The sequence below is a fragment of the Protopterus annectens genome, chromosome 8.part0, assembly GCF_019279795.1.
Source record: "Protopterus annectens isolate FY-2018-M chromosome 8.part0, PAN1.0, whole genome shotgun sequence".
Lineage (NCBI taxonomy): Eukaryota > Metazoa > Chordata > Ceratodontiformes > Protopteridae > Protopterus > Protopterus annectens.
In genome coordinates this window covers 1,928,114,846-1,928,131,731 of record NC_056741.1, presented here as the reverse complement: position 1 = coordinate 1,928,131,731, position 16,886 = coordinate 1,928,114,846, and the positions used below count along the sequence as shown (strand labels likewise).

Here is a 16,886-nt window from a genome sequence, read left to right as displayed (position 1 = left end):
GACTATTGTCAAACAACATATCAAAGATTTGTGACTAAAGAGGGGAAAATCCCTTCTCCCGCATAGAAATCTACCTACAAATATTAAAACTGGGGTGTCTCTCCATTGTGAATAAAGTACCTTGCAGATTCTGGTCCAAAATCTGTTTACATCCAAAGACTACCTGTGAATGAAACTTGGTCATCTTTGCTGCTTATGTTAATGTTTGAACTGTAAGTACCTTTGCTTAAAACATTAGATTAATTCTAATGCATTTGTTCAGAAAACACGGGTGTAGTTTTTTTTTAAACCAGTAAGGGAGACTGTTTGACTTTTATTTAAAAGTTCCAGTTTCTTTTAGTTTTAAGTATTCAAAGTTGAAACAGGAATGAAGGGATGAGGACATGGAGGAGAGTGAAGAAGGACAGCTGATAGTGGGAAGGTTGATGAATTCTTAGAGGATGTTGCCACACTGCAAGTTGCCAGAAGAGTTGGGAACTCCTGGGGTCTTATGGCCTTGTGATAAGATTGACTTCTTTCCATAACTGTTTGAGTAAGTGTATGAGTTTAGTATTATTGGATATTTGTAGGAATGATTTGTGTCTATAGAAGGATAGGTCACTAGGTTTCTAATGGTAGTAAAATGAGTTCAGTTGGTAGACAAAAGACCACATTTCCATAAGCACCAAGTTTTATCTCCAAATTGCAATAGCTATATAGCTAAGCAATTATGCAGCTTAGAGGGCTTTGGAAGACTATAAATTTATGGGGGAAAAAGGTCTTGTAGCTGAAGGGGTGCTGTAAATTGGTTGGCTACAGCAAGTTCAAGGTCATCTTCAGAAAGAAAGGTGGCCCTTGAGTAATACCACTCTACATTTTAATGCATGAAATCTGTACAAAGACAGAAATAATGGAGAACAAAGGTCCAACATCAGGCTCCGATTATAATTATTGTGTTTATTAACTTAGAAAGTTGCTAGAAAAACAGGCTTTGCATTAATATTCATTTTCTGAAGGATATGAAATCTGAAGCTCAACTCTCTGTCATTATTAGAGACTTTAATTATGTTTTACCTAATTGTAAATATTGAATTAGTTATCCTCTGTGTGCCCTTTCCTTTTCCCTCACTCTTTGTGTCATACAGACTAAGTCTAAATGTCCCCACTCTGCTCATTATATCTCCTGCTTTACCTCCCCCAACTCTAACTATTCCTTCATATTAATTTATATATTTTGAGCTGTTATATTATCACTGTTATGCTCATTGTTGTCATCACACCATTTTACCTGTTTTTGTAATGTTTTTTGTTAATTTACTTGCCTAGGCTGAGACTGAAATAGGTTCATTTGGATCAGCACTCCATTCCCTTTACCAACCTGAGTAAATAAATAAAATGGTACACCAAAAAAACCCAAATCTTATAAGTGATATGAAGCAAAAATCTGGAAATTCTGCAAAAATCTGACAGTTAAGAGGTACACCGGTGAGTATGTAACAAGATGTTTTTGCAGGTTTTAAATGTTTTTCATTGATTGAAAACTGAACATTTTGAGATTGTCTGCAGTTTTATAGATTGTTCTGTGATGGAAAATGTAATGGGGCAGTGGTCATCGAGGGAAAGTAGGAGGGCAGAGATGCTGCAGATGGGAGAGGGTATGCTGTTAATGCATAAATAAAAGATGGAATGGTTGTTGTATTTGTGGTTAGGTCTTGTGGGGTCCAGTTAAATAAGGTTACTGTGATATCAGGGGAGAGAGGCCCACAAAGTTGAAATTGAAGTGCCTTTTTGGAGATTGAAGTCTGGGATACTAAAGAGGAGGATGGTTAATATTATTAGTGAGAAGGTGGAGTGGGGGAGGTTGAGCCCAAGAAAGGGTTTTTTAATTGCTAAAAGAAAACTTTAAGAGAAACCATACAGTACCTGAGTGGGATTTGGTGTTCGCTTGGACTAAAACAATGGGCTCATTATTGCTTATGTGGAGGATTACTGTTCCTTCTCCAGGAAGTTTACAAGGCGTATGGTTCTGTAGGATATTGTGGGAAGAAAGGAGATGTTGGAGGTTAGTGTGTCAGGTCTGAGCCAAGATTCTGTTATTACTGGAGTACCTAGATAATGATGAAGGACAGAGACTTCATTCTGGTCAGGCTTCATTTTGATACTATCAGCATTAAGAAGGGTGCATAATAGTGTGGATTGAGAAGTGATGTGGGGGAGATAGATACGGGTTGGAGTAGCCTTGGTTAGATTCAGTGTTGCTTACTAGTAGTAGTATTATGAGTATGGATGCAATATCTAGAAGCTTAGGATTAATAGAAATGGTGTAGTAATTGTGAATGCATTTAGAGCTGAGATAGGAGAATACTTGTTGGATGGTAGGAAGTCACTTGTGCAGTGGTATAGAGAAACAGTGATGGAGAAGGGGGATAAACAGAGTGATGGAAGGATGATAGTGGATAACTGAATACTAGCAGGGTTAGAAACATAAAAAAATGTAATCAGGGAATACATAGTACATTTTTGCTACATATGACACAAGTAATATTATATTGTATAAAAGAAGTAGACAAATATTTCCATATAATAAGCTAATAATCATCTTTCAGCTGTTGTGAAACATTCCCTGAAAATGATCTCTAAAAAGAAAAAGATTACCTGAGATTTTGCTTAAAGCTTGGTAGTGAATCTAATTATGGTACACAGAAATTTGAGCTGACAGGCAGCTTTGATATTGCATTAATTTTAAATATGTTGGTTGCACTAAAATACTTACAGCTCCTATTTATAAAAAATCTGAAACAAAATATTGTATTTTTATGTTGTTGAAGAAAGCAGTATGTGTTTATTATATTCAGTAGTATGTACCTGTCACTTGTTTTATGCTGGACAGACTTCACAACCTGTTATGCTCAGAATTACAGAACACAGCAGAAAACAGTTGTGAAAACATATAAGCATAACTACTTTCTGTCAATATCTGTTTTCAAAAATATAGAAAAAGTCAAATTGAGACTGGAAAATGGAGACATTTACCCAGTGATGTGTACATTTTCTAGTTTTTTGTCATTTCTTTGTTATTGCTTTGCTAATCTCTTAGAGAAATGTCTTCAAAAACAGATCCCTGTTCAGTGTAAAGAAAATGGCTACTGCCTGCATGTAAATTAACCCTAAGCACACCAAATCTTTCTCTCACTCCACAATAAATTGGATTTCAAATAATTAGGTCTTAGCTGACGTCATCATCAACAACCTCTCATATTATATCTGTCCCATTTAAGACTGATAAAAATTAGGCAGAAAAAGGATGCTTCAATGGAGTCAAATAACCCTGATCGTATGTATCCAGCTGACTTTACTGCAGATAGTGTTAGTATCCCTCAGCTGCTCTGTGCAGCTGGGTAAGAAAGTCAATCAGATTGCGATGCAGATATCTCAACTACGGCAGTGTTAACATGAGATTACATTTTTTTCAAGCCTGACTCCCTTCAAATAGAGTTCTCTTTACTCTTAAAAAATTATTAAAGGAGAATTTGATTTCTTCACTCAAAATTCTCTTAACAGTTTAAATAAACATATCCCTCAATAATAAAAGAAGATTCAGAAATAGTTGAATAAACAACAGCCTCAAACAAACTAACACCAGAGACAGAAACAGAGACAATGCATTGTTATGGTTTATCAACAGCAAGAGTCAGAGAGACTACAGGAAATAACAGCTGAAAAACTATAACCAGTGCATATTATGTAAAGGCAAGGCTCTATACTTACTCTTTAAACAAAGACTTTATCCAGTTCCACATCATTCTAGTAGAGCATAATCTCCTTTTTAAAAGCAAACTCAAGACTCAGGTGTCTAAAATGTCTCAGCACATGTTTTCAGCAATTAGCTGAGTGTCTAGATATAAAAGCAAAGCATCAGTGCACTCTTGGATAACCAGTTAAAATGAAGACAACATGCAAATACTTTTTCTTGTCATTCTCAGGCAGTTGCATAGATTTCCAATTCCTCTTTTAAAAGGTGTCAGCTTATGTGGTTTACTTTGCAGGAACAGTAACTCCAGCAAGGTGAAGAGGGCAGCTGCCCTGGGCACAAGCTGTTAGTGGGCACACCTGGCAAGTGCCAGTGGTGTGAGTTTGCAGTACCAGCATTGATTTATATGCTGATACTGCATTCAAAGTAATAACTGAAGCACTCAGTACATGAGTGCATGGTAATAACTATAGCAAGCTGTATGCTGCAGTTCCAGAAAGTAGTTTGCTAAAGTTATCATGATCGTGCAAATAACTTGTTTTTTTTCTCTCCTCCACTTCGAATTGAGGAGGTTGAAAGTCTGGGGAATTGCACAGGTCAAACCTTGAGAGAGAATATATAATTTCAATCAATCAATCAACCCACAAGCATGTTTTCACACAAAGCTTTTATATAAGTAAGTGCTTTCTTTCTTATTCAGCCTCTGTTTTACCATTGTGCATGTTTGCAATAGTAGAGGGCACTACATGACCTAGCTATGGCTCCATATTCAGCTCTGCTGTTTTTTAAACATTCCAGCCTTTCTGAAAAACTTTGGAAGTAAATAAGGCAAGTACGCTATATTCCACATCCTCATGCTATTTCTGTTGGAAATAAATGCCACTGTATTTAGGGACTGGTTGGGTAACTAGACGATGCAGTGGTCAGCCATTTCTCAGGCTGCTACACATGCAGCTTGAATAAAAAATGAAAGCGCTGATGTGGATAGGCTCTCATGGCACATGCATGGAGGACATATTTTTTATCTATTTACCTTTGTGTTCAGGATGTTACCAGTATTGTTTTACTCAAAAGTGCCAGTACCACTGCCTAAAGAATTATTGTGAGAGAGTGTGTGTGTGTGTGTGTGTGTGTGTGTGTGTGTGTGTGTGTGTGTGTGTGTGTGTGTGTGTGTGTGTGTGTGTGTGTGTGTGTGTGTGTGTGTGTGTGTGTGTGCAGGTGTGAGAAGCTGTAATGGGATGTACTGTATGTCCTAACAGCAACAAGCTGAAATACATTTCTGTCATGGCCACTGTTTTTTATTTATTTACTTATTATGTCATTTATTTGATCACACCCAGGCCTCTGAGGTGTACACAGCAGATAAAATGGGTGTAATTGCTTAGTGCTGAGGCATTCCATGGGTAAAACCTCTGCTCTCATTTGATCATAGTTATGCAGTCATTGATCAAACTTGGCAGGTCTAGAATTTATATTTGAGTGAAACAAGTTGAGGTGCATTATTGTAGCCATTATTCTTTGTATTTGCTTGCAATAAAATATACTTTTCAACCATCTAGAATTTTACAGAATGTCCAGATGTCTGTCTCATATTTTTTTTCAGTTATTCATAGAATTTGTGCCTTTCTGACAAATTATTGAGGACTAAACTAATGACACACATTTGAGTTCAGTGCTTTATATACATTAGAAAATACATACTAATGAAAAAAAGCTATTATGAACTTAGAGATTTGCTATAATATCTCTCCCTTATTTTGGGCCTTTGTCACTCTTTATTTTGGTCTTCTCCAAAAGTCTTGTAGTAAGAGGCTGGTATGTGAAATAAGGCAACTGAGGTATACAGCATTGATAAATGGCCACCTCATATGCCAGAAACAGAACTGGTGCCTTCAGCATTTCCCAAGGCTCTCTGTCATCTCTCTGTCATACTAGCTGTGGCACATATTCAGAGGATGAAGACTACTACTAGTACACTGTTTAGCATGTGCAGTAGTGTATAATCAGTTACTTGCATACAATTATAACAGTGCTCAAATTTGACCTTACTGTAATATAGCCAGTACCACTTCAGTTAGCCCCATTCATTCAGCTGCTTCCAGCAGCTCCCCATTTTTCTGAAGAAGTCATATTGACAAAAGTGGTTATTAAACTTGTATACGCTAAAGAATTGAATCTATTGTTCTTAGAGCGACTAGCAACACAGTTTTTTTATATTTGTTTTTACAGTAGCTCCCCTCCTTACATTGAAGTCACCACACCCCACTGATTAGACAGATGGTGGTGCAGAAACATGTACATTAAATATTAGAGCAAGCTGTTCAAGAATACAGACAGTAATTCTTAACTGCAGGCTCATACATAAGTTGTAATCACTTAAAATGACTGCTTAATTTACTACTTACTATTTCACTGCATCCTAATGTCACTGCATGGATTCACTTTATAGTCTCAAAATATTGAAATATCAAATTTCAGTATCTCAAGACTATAAAACCAAAAAATCAAAAACCCAAAACTTTCAAACCACGAACGTAACACAAACAAAACATTACACCACACAAACACAAATACACCTACCTACCGACACTGCAAAAAAAAAAAAACAACACACACAAACAAAACAAAACTAAAACACACACAAATTATCTTGCTAAAATCAGACGGGCAGCACCCCTACTTATATATACTAAGTCTGAGGTCGCACAAAACACACAAACACATAAAACTCACCACTACACCACTCACACACACTAAAATCCCTACCCAATACCCTTACAAAAACACCATTTACCTCAGACATCAGCTAAATCCACAAACCGCACAGCACGTCACGTACGCGAACACATAATGGCGAATGCGACATTTCCGCATCCACTATTATGCAGTTTCACATAAATGCACTTTTGACTTTATAGTCTCTAAATACTGAAATTCAACATTTCAGTATTTCGAGATTATAAAGTGTAACCTACTGTATACAATTTTCTACCTCCTAAACTCCACTCTGTTTCAAAATACAATGTTTTTCTTGTATCATCTCTTACTCTTGACATTTTAGCTAAGGACTAATCAATTGCTATACCTCTCATTTAACCATATCTAGCTGCAGTATTTTCTGTCTTTTCTACCTCATATCAAAGTACCCAGCTTTATTACTCACAAATATCTAACATAAATTAATGTAACTTATGTTTAGTACTGTAGCTTGTGTTTATCCAATATATCTCAATGTGGGTTCATCACAATATTGCAGGATTTGAATTACGTTCATGTACTTTATTGAATGTTTTTGTTTAATCTTATGTCTCAGTACTGCAATTTTTACCTTATGTAACTTGTATTAATAAATAACATTATATAATGTTTGTGTGGAGCTTTTCTCACTGGGTCTCCATTGAAAAATCTTATTTCCCTTAGTAAGACTTTCACAGTTTATAAATGGAAATAAGCAAATAATAATGACACTTAGAGACTTTAAACACTCCACCCTGTTTCACAGATGTCATGGTCTGTTTGGCGTGGAGGAACACAGGTCACTGAAAGGAATCAGGAAAATCCTCTAAGTGTGCATAATAGCAGATTGCTCTCTGTTGCTCCTCCCATGAGCTGAGATAAGGTAAACAGTGATGCATTAGGCTGATATGACAGCAGAACGTAAAAAGCTAAGTTCAAGCTCTTTATGTCTTTAATTTTGAAAAAGGCATGTATGAGAAACATCAGTAAAACAGACTTTTAGCAACATTTGATAGCCTGAGGATGTATTATATCATGTGCCACGCAGATTATAAACCATCTGGAAGTTATCTAGTTTTAAGAAAGAAAACTTTTAAGTTGAATTTTGTTTTCACAGAAATAATAAAATATTTCAAGCTTTGGACTCACCCTGACCTCGCTGACATACTTGTTTTCCAACTTTTGTAGCACTTCTTTTGAAAGAAGAGGTTCAAGGTTCATGGCATCTACCTCTGGGAACAGATCTGGATGACCCAGCATCTCTGGACTGAAAAAAAATATATATGCATTAAAAAAATACTCTAACAGTAAAGACAGCAGTCCTGCTTTACTTATGCAGAATAATTCATGTGTAACCCAGCATCCCCAGACTGAAAGAAAAACATCCATTAGAAAAGATACACAGCAGTCCTGTTTTACTTATACAGAACTATGGTGGCTGTGCATGTCTGGACTGAATAAGAGGCATACATTAGAAAATAAACTGTTTTACCTGAAGAATTCAGCAGCTACAGCAATGTTAGAACTAAAATAAAAATGGTAAGAAACATTAAAAATACTGTGTTATCTATAAGCTACACCACTCATGTACATAGTTGTAATTCTACATGGGCAGGACTGAAGTTAATAGGAAGATTATAACAAGTATAACAGTATTTTAATATGTGGGAATCTCTGAGGTAGTCCCATGGACTCAGGTCTCCAAAGAGGTGTCATACTATGATATAATTAATAGGTAACTGTCTTAAATGAGAACAGGTGGTAGCACTGAATATCAAGACATTTGGCATAGATAGAAGCAATGGATTTTATCCATGATATTAGCATCTGTTACAGTGTGTTGAAAGAAGTGCAGGTTAAAACGTACATTAGATATCAATTTTGCTGTAGCAGACATAGTTCTGCAATGCTTCCTAAAACTCTGCCAGCAGAAATGAGTAGTCCAGATAGTCCCAAGTTGCTTGAAGCTGTAAGAAATCTAAGATTAAGGGCAGAAGGGATGGATAAAAGGCCAATTTTATATGCAGTGAGAAATACAAAAAGAATGAGCAGGAATCTACAATAGTGGAATGAGATGGGAAATGAGTAATCTTGCAGCGCAGTCAAAATCTGCTCAATAAATTCTTCACCTCTGTATTTATACAGGAGTGATAAGGCAGAGAGTCATCATGGGAAGGCAGGATTGCTTTCTGTGGGCAAGGTTTTGATTCTGTCTGCCTCTATTTGTCTTACTATGCAAATCTGAGCAAGTCACTTAATCAGACAGTGCTCCCATGCTGAGGCTGAAAAAGGCCCATGTGGATCAGTACTCTACTCCAGTTAACACATACAAACAAACGTGAAACCCTTTTGTTGGACTGTTAGATTTCTTCTGCTGCATGAGAGAAAATTAGTGCACTCATTTATCCTGCAATTGTAGTAGCTTGTAGATTCCAGACACTACAGCAGAGTGAACTTAAAGATGACTAGGTGTAATGTGGGTGCAACTATAATACAAGTGGCAAATGCAACTCTTAAGTGTTGTGTAATATGAGTCCCAGGACTAACCAATGTATTGCAGTCTTGAGGACATGTCTGCAGGAAGAGGCCACAGTCCTCTCTTTGACTGCTAGTTTCACATCCACTCAAAACTCTAAAATAATACATCGTTAATTCTCACTGCACAACACTATAGTCTGAATGACTAGAATGTGGCCAGGTGCTAGGAGAATCATAGCCCTAGCCCCATGTCAGCTGGTTGGATTGATCTCCTGCTATTGGCACCGTAGTGCAGTTTAAGGATCGGTGTTACACTCCTGAGGTGTTGTCCTTCAACTAAGACATTAAAGTAAGGTTTCCTAAAGCTGAAGTTACTCCTGGGATGTGAAAGATACCCATAATGCTTATTGAAAAGAATGGGTGCATTTATTACAAATTACATAAAAATTAAAGGCATAATGTTCCAGTGCTCAGAAAGTAAATTTATTGTCGACACAGGTACATAAGTGCTTTCAGAGATTCAACTGATGCTTCAAATATACTTAAAACAACTCATGCATTCATTAAACACTATAACCTAATCAGCTAATACATCACATGGCTGAACTCAATTTATTCTTAAAAGGGCAGATGCTTATACTTATACTTAGCATTGCTACAAATCAGTACAAAACATGCACATATATTTAAAACTAAATATTAAAATAACTAGAAAAACATATTAAACATGTCATTATTAAATAATCTTAAAACATCATCCTAAACAATCAAGTAGTTCATACAAGCATTTAATAGATCATCTGCATAATGGTCTACTTTTCAATTTAGGTCTAATAGGGACCCTATCATTTAGTCCATGGCTGTAATCACTTCTAAGTCTAACAATCCACTTAGCTTCTAACTGTTCTGTTATTCCTAACATCTCCCCCTCTAATACTTTCAAAAATCCTGCCTATTGCCATAAATAAAAATGTATGCTTACTATTTGCAGCTATAACGTGTTTGGAAAGTGCACTAACATCACTTCTTTTACTGATATGGTATATGTGTTCCTTTATACGGTCCCTGAATGCTCTATTGGTTTTTCGGGTTCCTATCAGCTGACCGAAGATGCAGGTTAGCGAATGCAACTTGGTCGAGCTGTAAATGCTGAAATGGCAAAATATTGAAGCAGCATGTGAGCGAATTCTTTCCCTGGGAAAGAATTTGCTTGGCTGCTTTGGTAGTTTGCCATTTTCGGCACTGTACTGCGGTCTCGGAGTTGGTATATTTAAGTAGGGGGGTGTGGGGGCAAAGCCCCCCCCCAGTTAATATCATGTATTAAAGTGTTTTTTTCCCAAGGGAAAAAAATCACTGTTCCAACAAAAAAATAAATAAATACTGTTCTGACAGTTCAGTTTTGTAAGCTTTTACTTACATGGGGTCGATTAATCACCATTCGCTAACCTAAGCATTCGGTGATCTAATATAGACCCGGTTTTTCCTATGTAGAATTTTGCACAAACTGTGCAATGTGCCAAATATACTATGTGGACAGAATTACATGTAGCATAAACATTAAAAGTGTAAGTCTCCGCCTGATCTGGATGTATAAATGTATTACTTGTATCTATATATGTACAGACCATCGACCACACAGAACAGTACATTTAGGACCATTGCTAAAATTAGTAATCTTAGGGTAACATGAAGGTCTTTTTAGTGACTTCATATTCTTATATATAAACTCCAGTTTAGAATCAAGTATTCTTTTAATATTTTTATCTGTCGGTAACATATTCTAGTGCTTTTTAATAACCTCCCTATATGTTTTAACATCATCTGAGTAAAACATAGGAATCTTCAATTTTCTATCATTCATACCCTGAGGTATTAATTTCAGTTCTATTCACATAATTCCTTAAAAAATATGGTTTGGCTATACTCTCTCTTAATCCACTAACCGTCTTAATATTCTCATTTATTTTCTTCTGTTTGTAAGGTCTCTCAGAGAATCATTAACTAACCTTTCAGTTTGTTTTGTATAATCATAATCTTGTACACTCAATCTAGATACTCTAAAAGCCTGACTTCAAGCCACATTTCGAAATATATATGGTGGATGCATACTCTCTCTCTATACAATTGGTGATTGCAATGGCAAGGTTTCCTAAATAATTGTGTATAAATACTGCCTGTATCATCTTTTAAAACACTGACATCTAAATAATGAATATCAACATCAGATATCTCTGAAGAAAAATGGAGATACATGGTCGTATTGTTAATATACTCTTTGAACTCATAAAATTCTCTATCGGTCCATCCCACAAAAGAAATAAATCATTTACAAACTTATGGTAGACTGGTATAAACTTACTATACGGATGTTCTAGTACATACTTCTGTTCCCATATGGCCATAACAGCACTGGCGTAGCTATGGGTACAAGATGTTCCAATAGCTACGCCAAACATCTGCCAACAGAAAGTATCTCCAAACAGGAACACACTATTCTCTAAAATGCATTTTAATAAGACACTCACTAAATAAATTCTCTCTTCGATAAACTCTATATACTGTTCTAAAAACTGTTCCACACATTTAACACCAATATTGTTAGGAATAACAGTAAATAGTGATCTCACATCCATCATAATTAAAAACACATTATTCCCTACTGAAGACATTTCAGTATATGAGAATAAATCTTTAAAAAAGTGTTTTGTATCTTTTAAAATGTACACTAGGGAATTCAAAACTGGCTTAATTTCTCTAAGTATACTGATAAGGGCTCCGTGCACCAATTATGTCCTGCCACTATGGGCCTTAGAGTGGTTAAAGTAGGGTTGCCACCTTTTCAAATGCCCAAAGTGGGAAATTTCTTTATAGAAATGTGAGATTTTGCAGGACAAAACATGCCCACGGCCATTACAAAGGACAGAACTTCACTTTTTTGACAAAATAAAATCTTATTTTGTAGCATTTCCATTGCTTATGCTATTTCATATAATATTTATTTGTTTCAGATACAAAATAACTGTTTTATTCAACTATGAAATAAAACTTAAGAAATATATTGTGTTTTAAAATCTCAGGACATTTGCCATTTTTTTAGTTTTTTTTTCCCAGGACAGAATTTCCCAAAGAGGGACAGGTGGTAACCCTAGGTTAAATACCATAGGGTCTTTGTGCAACGTAGGTAGACCTTAAATAATTGGAACTAAGGGATGGTGTACAATAAAATAATCAAACAAACATTTATCTATCCTTCTTTCTCTAAATTAGTTTCTAAGCTTAGCAGTTACATTATGTATCATACAGTCTACATGTTTCTTATTTATGGTCATATAAAAATGAGCATCAGATAACATTCTTCATATCAGCATTGTACCGCTCTGTAGTAAATATAACAATTGAACCTCCCTTATAATCTGCAGGTCTAAGTACAATATTTATATTACTTTCAAGTGCTTTCATGGCTAAATATTCAGCTTTGGTTAAATTAAAAATGGTTACTATTATTACTCTTAACTTTTCTAGCTGCATTAACCTTGTAAAAATCTTCTATGCACGACTTCTCAAAGGCATTCACAAGAGGATTAAGAATCAATACATATGTGCTAGGTTTTTTAAAATTAAATGTTTCATTAGCAATACTATTATTCTTAAAATTCAGCTATATCAACTCCATGATAAAGGAAAGAACCATGGAGGGTGTCAATGATGACAGATCTATTTTTATTTATTTTACTTATTTATTTAACATTTGTTTATCGGGAAAGTCTGACTGGTTCAAGAAACCATTTTCAGTGGAGGTCCAGGGAGAAAAGCTCCAAAAGATACATGAAAGTTAAGTAATTGTACATGAAAAGACAATAGCAAATCATGAAGCATACATTAAATCAGTAAAGATGCACATATTAAATATGTAATGAGTAGATGATGCACACATTATACATATAATGAGTAGTAAAATAGTACAGAAAGTATTATTTTTTTCTTCTCCTTCAGGTGTGATTAATGTAAAGAGTGAGGATCATGCAGAAGGTCAGAGTATTAAAAGCAAGTATATAATTAGAAGTGTTGTGGGGTTATAAATAAAGTTTCTTAGTGTGGAGTGGCATGGGAATAGCTAAGGATGGAGACATAAATAAAAGTTTCTTAGTGTGATATGGTAATGGTAAATGGGTGAAAATCATGGTCTAGTGGTATCCTGGTGTAGACAAGTAACTTAGGTATTAACTTGGACTTTAGTAGCTGTTTGTTAATAACCTTACAGCTCTTTGACTACTAAACTAATTAGCACTATAGGCCTGTAGTTATTCAGCTTGTCAGTTTGTTCTTCATGAGGATCTCCAGTAGTCACTGCTTAATTTGAGAGAGTCAGTACTATTGTTTCCATCAGGCTTATTTTCATTGTAAGCCTAATCATTTTCACAGTGGTACCAGCTACCAAGTGGATAGATCTCTGTGGCAAACCATCTACTGTAGCATAGCCTCTCAATGCCATGACCTTTAGGGTGTTTTAACTAGCAGTTACCTTACTAGTTTTAGGATGACATTTATGAGGTAGCCTTGGTCCTTCCCAGATTCTGGCAGCATCTATAGAGGCTTATGGAGCAGTTTTAGCTTTAATGTTCTGCAGCCTGAAGATGATTTCACTGAAGAATAAACATGGAAACCTAGGAAATGTTATTTTCATTGAAACTTTAGTACCTCTCAATAAATGCTCAGGGAAGGGTTCAATGCAACTATAAATGATGGCAAAATGATAATTTTTCAGTCTCTGAAATGGTTTGGATTTCATTGAAATTGGTAGCAAATATATTTTTCCTTAGCATGTGAAAGGTCTGCACAAACAGTGACTTTCTGAGTTTTATAGGTATCAAAGATCTTGTCAAAGACAAAAATACCATTTTCTAATATCAGGTTTTAGGCAAGGCTATGACTCACCATTTACCCTAACCTTTCTGATGGGCTTAATCATGTTACAAATGCCTAGAAAAGTCTTTTTGAAAAAAAAACATGAGTGCAGTAAGGGGGGAGGGCTCATAATTTCAAGTAATACTCTGTCTACACAATACTGTTTAAAAAATTTCAGTGAGAAATCTCAGACATACTTTACTGATACTACAATGGTATGGCAGAAGGTATGTAGCTAGAGACCCATCAGTTGAAGCACATTGGTCCAGGGCTCTGTTCTGAGCTTTTGATTGGCTATTTTGCCCACCAGTAAGTTTTATAATTTATTTTAAAATCCCCAAGTCTGTGCAGGTTTGCTCTTGTTTAAACCAAGCTCCACTGAGTTAGGTGACCAACCAGTACTCTGCTATCTGCATCTCAGCCTTTCAAGGCTTACAACTAAAGATAAGACCATTATTGCTTGTATTTTTCCATTTGCTGTTATCACAGTTTTTGTTGATTATTGCTGCATTTTTACTGTAATTTTTGCATGTATTTCAACCTCTCCATTTAACTTGTGTTGTGGGCACTTGTACTGTGTAGCATAGACTAGCCAGAGATTCTACTGTGTCTAGTTCTGTTTGTATTTGTATTGATTAATTTGAACTAATTCCCAGCAAACTTTTTCTGGAGAGGGCCCTTTGTTCATTGTGGTAGGACGTGTGTGGCTAGAGGCCCATCCATTGAAGCTCATCACTGCCAAGACTTGAACCCAGGACCCTGTGCACTAGAGTCAGAGTAACATACCACTACACCAAATCTCCCTGTTTAGTCTAGGCCTCTGTTCTGAGCTTTTGATTGACTATTTTTCCCACCAGTAAGGTTTTTTCATTTATTTTATAAGCCCCACATTTGCATGGGTTAGCATGAAGCACACTTCCACACACTAATGTGCAGTTTGGATTACTGTTAGCGGCTATAGGAGCATTACATTTTCCCTCAGCTGTGATCTGTTCTCCAGTGGGACATTTTTATGGTTGTTCTTCCCTATCCGTCTACAGATCAGTACAGCCTCTGAGCTATCCTCTCTAGTTCTTTTCATCTATACTGGTGGATTACCCTCTCACAGGATCCCCAGCTGGTCATTTCTGGTAAATCCTTTTTACTGACCATATGTTTTACATAGCCCTATGGAAGGGCAATACCCCATCATTTCTCCTGCCTACCTGGTCAAATTAGGCATCCAGAGGCAATGTAGCAATTGCCTCATGTACACTGACAACCCACTTCTTTTGTGATACTCCAATTCAACATGCGAAAAGTAGATTGACATAAAAAACATAAAATCAAAGCTCCCTCACTCACCAGTCAGGATACCTGACCCTAAGCAGGTTGTTAGCACTCACATCCCACCATCCTCACCTACCAAGCAATCAACACATAACCACACATATGCAGAGGTCCTCTCTAAAAACCTACCCAAAGCAAAGAGACCTCAAAAACAGAAGCACACCACACATAGTTCACTTGCAGATAAACACAGTACATGTAAAAACACACATGCCAGTGTCTCACCAAGTAAGCCATTAAGGCGTAACACAAAACCAGATGTACTAGTCAGATATACTGATGTGCCACTTACCAGGTTGGATAAGGAAAAAGTCATGGTTAGCTGTCTGTCTGGTGCCAGAATCTGGAAAATCATACACACACTCAAGTCTCTCAACAGTAAGTACTGTCATAACTCTGTCATAGTACATGTTGGTGTGAACAACTTGACATGTACCTCTCTGGACTATATGAAGAGGGACATGACTAAGCTCTCTGATTATGTGTCCAGGTAGGTATGTCCCTAGCCTTAGGCAGCATACTACCCTCACGTAGGATGATCAAAAATTGGCTTAGTTTCTGGTAACATTCTAAGGGGATCCAGTTCCTGTCACCCTGGGATGATATGGTTGATAGACCTTGATGCTTTGCCAGACACAGTCTTCATGTGTCACCCCTAGGATTTTGGCTTCTGGCAAAGGCTTTCACCTCTCTCCTAGTGCCTTTTTAGGCAATGTCACAAGTACAAAATTTCTAATGTAAATTGTTCCTCAAAAATCAACATCAGGGTCATGCAGCTAAATGCTAGGAATCTAAACCTAAAACTGCACTTGTTGGAAGCTGCCCTCACCTTGGGGGATGATGGTATCTGTGTATCACAGAAACCTGGTTCAACGCTGCAGAAAGCACCCCGGCCATACTGGGCTACAATGCCTTCCTTCCACTTGCTCAGACCATCAAATGAGAGCAGTAAATCCAAAGGAGGAGGAGTATCAATTTTTATTAAAGACAAATACTCCTCCAGATTGGTAAGACTAAATGATTCCCTCAAACTACTCCAAGTACAACTTTCTGCAGGTAAAACTCTTATCCAAATGATGGCCTGTTATAGAATTCTGTCCATGAACCAGGACACCCACAATGCCTACCTGGATCTCCTGGAGTCCCTCAGTATACCACCAAAAACCCTGGTTTTGGGAGACTTCAACTACCCATCAGTAAATTGGTCTAACTACATCTGTACCAACATACTCACTCAGAGATTCTTGAACTTTGTAAACTCCCACTAGGGTTTCAAACATTCTGGTTGTAGTACTTAAGAATATGAGTGATAATTGCACCACTCCAAGTATACAGTCATCTCTAGTCAGATCTGACTACAGGTCAGTCACCCTAAAAGTAACAATAGCGTCTGCCCCCCCCCCCCTCCCGCTGAACTAGGTTAAGAAATTTCTCCAAAGCAAACTATAATTTCTTATGAGACAATATTACAAGTTTCATAGCCCCTACTCCTACTGATGGCAAGGATACCTATGCTGAGGCCTATACCAAAGCCTTGTATAAACACTTTCACAGCTGCATCGACTCAGCTATACCCAACAGGATAAAAGTGAGTTCCTCATGTAAAAACAGATCTGCTTGGTGGACATTCGCTATAAACAGACTATATAACAGGAGAAAGAAACTGCTGTCTAAAAGCAGTAGGAGACGGTCCCCAAACTCCAAGGAC

General features: G+C 36.7%; 1 protein-coding gene across 1 annotated transcript in view; it reads right to left on the bottom strand.

Annotated features, from left to right (window-relative positions):
• Window positions 1–16,886, bottom strand: part of LOC122808586 (exocyst complex component 3-like protein) — a 507,273-nt gene that overhangs the window by 39,257 nt on the left and 451,130 nt on the right. Inside the window, exon 5 of the mRNA XM_044079542.1 lies at window positions 7,616–7,733. Coding sequence (XP_043935477.1) covers window positions 7,616–7,733 — 118 coding nt within the window. The remainder of the gene's footprint in view (window positions 1–7,615; window positions 7,734–16,886) is intronic.